At 42.6% G+C, this 9,952-nt stretch overlaps 1 protein-coding gene across 1 annotated transcript in view; it reads left to right on the forward strand.

Annotated features, from left to right (window-relative positions):
- The window catches only part of HECTD4 (HECT domain E3 ubiquitin protein ligase 4), a 110,373-nt gene extending 101,433 nt beyond the window's left edge, over nt 1-8,940 (forward strand). The window contains 6 exon segments of the mRNA XM_030582336.1: nt 1,029-1,132; nt 2,294-2,515; nt 4,005-4,171; nt 4,583-4,778; nt 5,550-5,772; nt 6,463-8,940. Coding sequence (XP_030438196.1) covers nt 1,029-1,132; nt 2,294-2,515; nt 4,005-4,171; nt 4,583-4,778; nt 5,550-5,772; nt 6,463-6,599 — 1,049 coding nt within the window. The 3' untranslated portion in view covers nt 6,600-8,940.
- The last annotated feature ends 1,012 nt before the right edge of the window (nt 8,941-9,952 follow it).

Consider the following 9,952-nt stretch of genomic DNA (forward strand, 5'->3'; position numbering starts at 1 on the left):
AAATGGCAGGAAGTTATTGGAGGTGCACAGCAATGTCATTAAAAGGCTGTTTTAAGTATCCCCTCAAAGTATTAGATCCATCTTTCCTTTTTAAGACACACAGTTATGATGACTAACAATACCTGTAAATAGATTAAGGTGATGCATACTTAACTTGGTTTGCTTTAAGATTCTAGCAGTATTTCCCCATTGCATTTAACTATATTGTGAGTACACTGCATGTTCCGTCACTATGAAAATATGATGTATCAGAGGGGTAGCTGTGTTAATCTGTATCCACAAAAACAACCAGGAGTGGGGTTTTTACCCACAAAAGCTTATGCTCAAATAAATCTGTTAGTCTATAAGATGCCACAGGACTGTTTGCTGCATCTTAAGAAGGTTATGAATTCTCCTTGAAGTCTAAGCAGAATAACAAAGGTATTGCATCTCTCCAGATAACCTTAAATAAACAACTAGCGGTTGAAGACAAGACCATTACTTGAGAATGCAGTGGAAATCAATCCACTGAATATTCTCTTCTGCAGTTAAACAGCAGTGCAGACATGCATATGAACAGGTTAGGGGTGGCTGCCATCTTCCCACTCTTGGTTATCCACCTACACACAATGAAACATGTTTCACCTGTAGAAATTGGAGTTACATGTTGATTTCAGGGGGATAGTGGACAAGAAGGCAACAGGAGCGAGGCCAGAAGGGCTGTGTGGTTTGTTAGGCCTGGTCTACACTGTGGGGGGGATCGATCTAAGATACACAACTTCAGCTACGAGAATAGCGTTGCTGAAGTCGACTTATCTTAGATCGAATTAAAATGACTTACTTTGTATCCTCACGGCGCTGGATTGACGGCTGCAGCTCCCCTGTCGACTTTGCTTCCACCTCTCGCACTGCTGGAGTTCAGCAGTCGACAGGAGAGCGATCAGGGACTACCCGCGATAAATCGATCCCCGACAGATCGATCGCTACCTGCCGATCCAGCTGGTAGTGTAGACGTACCCGTCGAGTGAAAGTGTTGCCTCTTCTTTCAGGTGGTTCGTTCCGTCACTTCCTGTGGCAGGTCTGTAAGGAGTTACAGAGCTCCTCGCTTTCCCTGCTCTTGCTGTGCCCCAGCTCTGCAGTCAATAAGAATAAGGTACGATATCCCCAGGGCAAATTGATAGACAAGTGCTTTACTCTTACTAAGGACACAGTTGCTATCAGCACTCAATGACTAGGGCAGGATTAGAATGCTCTCAATTGCTGACAACTAGGGGGGTTTTCAAAGTGATGCATGTGGGAGTTAGCCATACAACTCCCATTAATGACTGGAGGGAATGTGTAGGTGAATTCCCCTGCATGGTGTCTAGAAAATAGCCACAAGAAGTAAGGTGCTTGTCTGTCTGCTACATGCTGTAGTTCTGACCTGAGAACAAAGCTCATCTCCTCCAAAGCACCCTTTAAAGTGTTTGATTTCAAGAGTGTCCCTTGTATTTCTTCATGAGAAGTTATTTATGGGCCAGAGTCTGCCACTCTTACTCCACAAGTGTCCTCCCTGAAATCAGTGCTACTTGTGGAGTAAGACCCAACTCCGTGTGAGTGAGGGTACTGGAATTTGGCCCTCATTTTGTACGCTAGACATTTTACAGAAACAAGACAAGACATGGTCCCTGTCCCAGAGAGCTCAGTCACTGAATCATGGTTCCTTCCCCGCGGTGCTGCTGAGGTGGGGCAGAGCAGACTGCATAAACAGAAACACAATCCAATTCTGTATGCAAACGACCACAGGGCTGTCTACCACCTACATCAGGAGTCCCCAACATGGTGCCTGTGGGTGGGCCTGCATCCTGGCCGGCCGTCAAGCATCCGCTGAAATGCCGCCGAATTTCAGCGGCATTTCGGTGGTGACGCCTCTCGATGACGCCGCTCGCCGCCGACAAGAGGCGTCATCGAGACGCGTTGCTGCCAAAATGCCGCTGAAATTTGGCGGCATTTCGGCGTATGCTCGTGCCAGACAAAAAGGTTGGGGACCACTGACCTACATGCTTTAGACCTTAAACTATTAAAGCTAATACAAAAAAACTAGGCCAGCATTTCCCAAACTTTTCAAAGCAGAGCCCCCTTTAACACCCCAATGTGTTGTTAAGGGCAAACATTTATGCATCTTCGGGCCCAGTGCTTTGAGAAACTCTGTTCCAGGCAACTAACGAGGCTTCAGTGTGGCTGAAAACCTCTTACCTGCCAATTCTTACTTCCTGAAAATATTCATCTCTGGCATTTTCTCTAATCATTCAACGCTTGTGTTTGTTTTATTAAGGGGAAGTATATTCTGACACCTAGTCCTATCACCTATGCGGAAGAGCAGTTGCTTCATTTCTTTGGACATCTGCTGGGCATTGCAGTTAGAGCCGACGTTCCTCTTCCACTAGATCTCTTACCCTCCTTCTGGAAGACTTTAGTAGGAGAACCACTGGATCCAGATGTTGATCTCCAGGAAGCTGACATCCTTACCTACAACTATGTCAAAAAATTTGAAAATGTAATTTTTTCCCTCTTTTCTTCTTTCTTCTTTACCCATAGCCCTTGTGCACTGGGCCTTAGCTGCTGATAGCAAACCCTGCCGTAATTGTACTGCCTGAGGGCCTGATCCTTCAAACTCCTGTTAAAGGCCAGTACGGCTCCATGTGGGTGCAAAGCTGTGTCATCATGCATGAAACTGCAGAATGAGACCCTGAGTTTTAGTCATTTTACATCCTGCTGGCATGGGAGAGCCACTCAATCCTAAATTGTCATCCCTCCCAGGATGGGCATGCTCTGCTTACCGTGAGACTCGGAACTTCTAACTTTTACAATTTATCTGTAGGTCCACGATCAACTGTGGTAGGGCTTCCACATTAGGTAGCAATAGGTTTTACTCATTAGCTAGCAATTCAGTAATTTGGAGAAACGTAATGCTGTGAATCAGTTACATAACTTAGCTCTTAGTTTTGAAACATTGCATGGGATCATCTACTGCCTGCACAAATGTTAGTACGGTGCACAATTGTCAGCAGAACTATAAAACGGTAGTAACTTTAAATGGTCTGTGAAATGCTCTGTAGTTTTTAAACTACTCTTTATAATATTCCCTTAAAAATGTGGAAACTAACATTGCTTTTCCTAATAACTTGGTGTTCTGTTTGGCAAATGTTAATTTCCCATAACCCCACGGTTTCTAATAGACGTTTTAATTGTCCTTATGCACAGCACAAAGTACCTGTTTGCTGCATTTCATTTACTGTGCTGTGTCTGTTCATTGGGCTGGCTCAGCAGTGGCTGGCACTATCTTTAAAACATTCTGTGAGTCACAGGGATAGTTTTGGGGTTTTTTAAAGCATAACCTCTAAGAGAGTCCCCAGCAGATCTTCACAGCTGGAATGCAGGTCAAGTGACATGCTTGTTATCCTTCTTAAATATTTTACTTTATGCATCATGTGAAATTTCATACCACATTTGTAATCTGTACAGTTCTAAACTAGAATGCTGGCTTGTGCCTCGTACCCACGTCCTCACTTATCCGTGGACAGGATGCCTTTCAGTGCCTATGCCATGGTCATTGGATGATGTAAAATGTAATGGGGCCCTTTCATAGGTGCCAGCTCTTTGGGTGCTTCGAAGCTGGAGCACCCATCGAAAAAAAATAGTGGGTGCTCAGCACTCACCAGCAGCCCCACTGTATCAGTTCCTCCCTCTCCCTCCCAACATCTGCCTGCCTGCTGTGGATCAGCTGTTCATCGGTGTGGGGGAGGCAGCAGACCAACCCCGGGGTGTGCTCAGGGGAGGGGGCAGCACAGGGTGAAGAGGTGGGGCTTGTGGAAGGGGTGGAGTGGGAGGCGGGGCCTGTGGCTGGGCGGGATCGAGCACCCCTGGGGAAATGAGGAAGCCGGCACCTGCCCTTTTACTCATTATGTTGGCATGATGTCTGAAGAGATTAACAAGAGCAAGGTACACTAAAGTGCAAGTTACTAGATATTATCACGTCATCCTAGATAAACGATGAGACTGAACTGGAGGCCTTGTGTGCTGAAATTGCATCCCAGCATCTAGCAACAGAGAGCCCTGATTATCCTAACAAACCGTGCTGCAAGTTCACCTACCTGAGCATGACCGGCGAGGAGGTGGAGCTGTGTCCTAGAGGCAGGCACATTCCTGTAATGTGAGTAACACCATTGTTGGGAGGGTGTTTCATGAGGGTGAAGGTGATGGCTTTTCAACCATCAGCTAAATGGTGAAAGCTGGGAGTACCGGTACCTTTGACTGGCAGGAGCTGGGAACGTGCAGCATCCCGCTGTGCATCTGTAAATAATGGAGGGCTGAGCAGTACTGCACAGTGACCACTCCTAGTAGTCATAGCTGCATGTTGTGTGTGTGCACTCACAGCTATGAAAGCAAGGGGTGTGCACCGGGATCAGCAGGTGCTGCTGCATGTGGGTTACATTGGGAACAGATGGCATCGGAATGAGTGACCAGAAGCCCCTGCTCGGGAACCCAGGAAATGGGATTGCAGCTTGTAATGGGGAGTAAGACTTTTCTTCTGACTCATTTCTTTCTGAATCCCTTATGTCAGTTGGGAGAATAAGGACATATATGCAACAGCAGTCCGGAATCTGAGGCTGCATGAACTGCAGAATCCTGACTGCATGACGGCTGTGCGTGCTGGCCTGGGGTCGATTATACCCCTGCAGCTTCTAACAACACTGACTCCTCTAGAAATGGAGCTAAGGACATGTGGGCTACCTTACATTAACCTGGAGTTCCTGAAGGTACGTTGGGCTGAGGTCCCTTTGGAACGTACATGTCTAAAGCTAGGGTAACGAATTGGTAAGCACCTTCTGGCAACAGTTGCTTCTGTTTCAACAAAAACTAAAATTCTGTTTTTCAGGCAGGGCTTAAATTTGTTTAAAATCAATATTTAAATTATCCAACTCTAAAAATGTCCACATCACCAAACTCTATTCAATATCTGCCTCTTTGGCTAAGATTACATTAGCTATTTAAAATTACATCATGGGATATAGCAGGATAATTTCTGCAAATGTACTTTCTCAGAATTAGTTGGCATTGGTCTTTAAGTACATTAATGTTATGTTATAGGCAATGCACCACAAAGGGGTTGTGTTTTGGCTTACATTATCAAACACCTTTAACTCGTTGTATTAAAATATTGTGCGATCTCTTCAGATGTGTTTGCCTTGCAACAGCAGCAGCCTTGAGCTGGTATAGAACAGTGTACAAAAACACAGCATGGAAGCGGTTTAGAAGGGTCTGTGTAAAGGTCAATCTGTTATAGAAGCAGTTGGGATAGAATGATACAAAAGTCCAGGTACATTTCACTGTACGCAGTGCAACAGTTTGCGAATTGATTTCTAGTGGAACTTGTACTGGTAAAACTGATTGGGTAGGGATACCCTGCTGTGTTTGATTTCCATTATTGCTGCTGCTTTAAAATAAAAGTGATGGAAGATGTGAAAAGAAGAGTAATACACATCTTCATCTGTATCTAATTTCACTGTCCTTCCCCTTCCCTCTGGTAGGCACACACCATGTACCAGGTGGGGCTGATGGAAACAGACCAACATATTGAATTTTTCTGGGGTGCATTAGAGATGTTTACTCAGGAAGAACTCTGCAAATTCATCAAGTTTGCCTGCAACCAGGAACGAATCCCCTTTACATGTCCATGTAAAGATGGAGGGCCAGATACTGCACATGTCCCACCTTATCCCATGAAAATTGCACCCCCAGATGGAGCTGCAGGTATGTTGTTTACTGGACATTTGTATAAATAAAATCAGCCTCTCGTACCTTGTGACCTTTTTAGATTTCAAACCCTTACTGCCTTTTAAAACATTCTTCGTCTGACAGATTCAGGGCTTGTCTGCACAGGGGAGCAAAGTGCACTAACGTGATAGGAAGTGCTGTTTAACTTAGTACACGGACCAGTTAGCGCACACGTTCGTGTGTTTTAGAAATCACCCCCAGCGTGCGCATTACTCCACTGTGTAGACAAGGCTGCAGAAGAAAGCACATTGCAGTTAGGAAATGGTTGTAACTATGACAAGAGTGAGAATGTGGCTGTTTTTAAGCCATGCCCTACTAAGGTGCTTCAAGCAAAAATAAATCTTCTAAAGACTCCAAGTACCTGCCCTTTGGCCATGTACGCAGAGGCAGGGAATGTGGTGGAATCTCGTGACGTGGCTCCTGTAGAGCAGAATATCTTTTCAAGTGATGATACTGTAGCCAAGTGTCAGCCCCACCAAACTTAACAGTATAAATTCCATTGGGCTTTTTGGTGGGTCTCCTGAACCTAGAATTTATAGGATTCCATTACTTTGATACATGTCAATATTAACAGTGTGAAAATTACATTCTTGGAAAAGAAGCTTAACTAACAGATCTTCAAAGTGCAGAGCCTGTTAACAAGTCTTTCATGTGGTTCCTTTACAGGTTCCCCAGATTCTCGGTACATCCGTGTTGAAACGTGTATGTTCATGATAAAGCTTCCTCAATATTCCTCTCTGGATATAATGCTAGAAAAGCTCCGGTATGCTGTTCACTACAGAGAGGATCCACTTAGCGGCTGAGTTGGGCAAGACAAGACTTGGGATGCTTTTGGGAGGCTCGTTTCATGAGTCCGCTCTGTTGGAAACCCTGTGATTCACCTGAAAATACCTCCAGTGACAGTACATGAAGAATTGGAGACTAATTTATTTTCTGAACTTTTGTTCCCATTACAGTAATTACTGGAAGACTTACATTTCGTATTTGTAGATTTTGTGGTGGACTGGTTATTTTGCTGCCTTGTTTGTGGAATATTTGTAGGATAGTTTAGTACAGACTGGTTTGATGTGTATAATTTAATTTTAAAAGACCTTTGAACATGTACATTTCTAATTTTGTAATTTAAAATTCTGTTGCCCATGCAAACACAGCAAACTTGGCTATTCTGAGGTTGAGAGCTCAGATCTAAATGATTAGAGCTCATTCTCCCTCTAAAACATTTGAGTACAAAAACAGAATTAATTTTTTTAAATCGCTTCACATTTTACATAAAATCTGAACACCCCCCTCATATGAAAGCTGAGAGTTCATTTTCTGTACTCGATACACTGAACTTCCAACACATACACACACACACGTTTTGTAACAGAAAATAGGCTTCCCAATTACAGATGTTTACATATCCTGAAATGTTCTTAATTAAGTAGTTAAATACAAGACACACTGGTAACTGCCATAGTAAATTTCAATGTTTTATTTTCAAACTTTCCTCTTCAGAGTTGGATAACTCTGAAAAACCCAGAACAGGGAAGAATATGATAGTTAGGTCCTAATCGGGCCATTCTTGGATTGATATTGAACCTACTAACAAAAATTTCTTCACTGATCTTTGATTTTTAAATACTGGAAGAAAGAATGGGTTCTCTCCATGATGTATAAAATACCACATTCCATGTTCAAAATATTAACCAGTAAGCGATTAAAGCACCTGTGATTTGGTTTTTGTACTCAAAAATGATTTATCTAAAAGAAAGCAAATTATCCTAAAAATGTGACACCTAGAAGAGGGACAAAGAGACATGGTTGCTGAATTGAAGATGTAGCTTCTCTTTTATATAGAAAGATAATGGTGTAATATGGGGAGGTGACAGTTCTGTATGTTATGGAATGTGTTCTGCAGCAGTAAAACACGCCCCGTCTATCTTCCTTCACTAATGCAAACAAGTGTTGCCCTCTATTGGGTGTATTTAAAGTGAGGCATCACTTCATAAACCATTAGAACTGAACTCGTCTGAAAAACCTATTTGTGCTCAAGAACGGAAGAGAACACTGACATTACTGCTGTACTTCTTGGCTCAGTACTATATGTAAGTTAAGTGCCAGTACTGAGCTACAGATTAGTCATTTTCCTGCTGGTGCACATCTAACCACGGAAGGTGTGTGACTGTACTTTAAGGTTAGTATTACGTGTCTCTTTAGAAGACAGACATACACTAATTGTTTGGCTTGTCAGTTGTAATGGGAATTGAAAAGCTGTATTTTTTGTATATTACTGTGAATATTGGGAATTATTGTGTGTGATATGTTTGGAGAGCTGGATGTGTGAGAACAGAGAAAGGCACTAAGTGTGTATATGTGTGGTGTTCTGAGAGTGAATGGAAAGGTCTCTGTGTGTGTAGTAGTAGGCGGCATACAATGGCTCCAAATCCTGTTAGGAGAACTGTCACCATTCTATAGCATTCCCCTCCCCCTCGCCTCTGAGAAACATGTAGGAATAATATATACTCTTGAATCTTGTCCACTTTCTGGTAGAAGCATAGATGTAGATGAAATATCATTCCAAGTAAGGCAAACATGTAAAAGTTTACCAAGACCAGAGGAAAACTAAGCACAATATGTTGCTTGAAATGCTTTATTCTCATCCAAAAAGTGCATTCTCAAACAGATGCTGAGCAAGGGGAACATGAACAATGTCATCTGAGTTTCAGAGCAGAATGACTTTTGCTGACAATTAAATGCTTTGGTTTTCTTTCTGGGGTTTGAATAGCATTTTTGTACTGTTTAAGTTTCTCCTTTCAAGCCCCTAACAACTTGAGTGGACTCAAAATTCAGTCAAATACCTGACTGGGAGGGGTTTGAGGATGTTGGTATGCCAATCCTTTCCTATGATATGATTACAGCTGTGAGTAAGATAACTGCTGTTAATGTTTCTGCTTCTCCTTCCAGAAAGCACATGTGAGTAAAGCATATCCACATCTTGGCCCTGAAATGTGTGCTGAAAAGTTACTTGATATATTATTTATTATAGTTATTTATGGTTGAATTTAACAAACTTTTAGTCAATGCTGTTTACACCCTGCTGTGTAAATGAAGCTTCTTACTACAGGCAAAATGTGTCAACAATAAATAACCTTCATCTACTTCTGACTGATTTGAAGAATGGTGTGATCCCTTGGGAGGAAGAACAGGTTAAAGGAATGAAGTGTTGCTGTGGCTTTAGTGACAGTGACCTTGAACTAAAGCTTTTCTAATCCTGGTTAGTTCCTTGTGCTCACAGTGAACCTGGCTGTCCCTGGAGTAAGCTGGTCTTTCTAAGCAAACCTGGCTTTGTGATTTTTTTTTTTTTAATTTCACTTGGATACTCATTCAGAATGTAAAAATACACAGAGCAGTGGAAACTGTCAGGTGTTTATTCTAGTACCTGCAAGGTGTCCATCTTGGTACCATACACAGCCTTAATGAGGCTCCACAGCCATCTTTAGATGTATTTTGTGTCCTTATTACTTGAGGCTGGACATAGAAAACCTGACCTTGAAGTTGCATCTTTGGAAGGAATTAAAACTACTAGAAATTCTTCTTTAAACCCTATTTCTATCAGTTAATATTATTTATATTTCTTTCCAGCAGAAGTGTAAGTATTTTTTACAACAGGGAAAGTCAAGTCCAGACCCTGGTAATGTTTCTCTTGAACAGGAAGAATGCAATACAGCTTCTGTAGAGAAAACCCTGGGGGCAGCTCAGCACTTAATTTATTCCAAGTTTTCACCCTACAATTTCTCCATGAATAAGGTAGTCAGTTAGACCTCATCTAGAGAAGGAGAGATGTAGCCATAGTATTCTGTCCCAGCAACTACCCTTACCCAGTTGATTGCCACTTGCTTAATACCTTTCATTGGCTTCTCTTTTATTTAATAAATGCTTACTTTGGGGGGAAGCATCCTGAAAGTGTCTTTATTTGTAAGCTGAGATCTTAGTTCTCTGCTTCTTCTGGCTTTAGTTACGTTGCTTGCTGCTGGCAGAAGCAACGTACTTAATACCAAAGCTGTTGTGTGACTTTAAGGAAAAACCTTTGACAGTGCTACCTCCCTGACACTGACTGAGCCCTCATCCATACCCTCTGCCACTGTAACCCAGGCCCCAGGCATAACATTGAATG

This window comes from Gopherus evgoodei, chromosome 13 (assembly GCF_007399415.2).
Source record: "Gopherus evgoodei ecotype Sinaloan lineage chromosome 13, rGopEvg1_v1.p, whole genome shotgun sequence".
Taxonomy (NCBI): domain Eukaryota; kingdom Metazoa; phylum Chordata; order Testudines; family Testudinidae; genus Gopherus; species Gopherus evgoodei.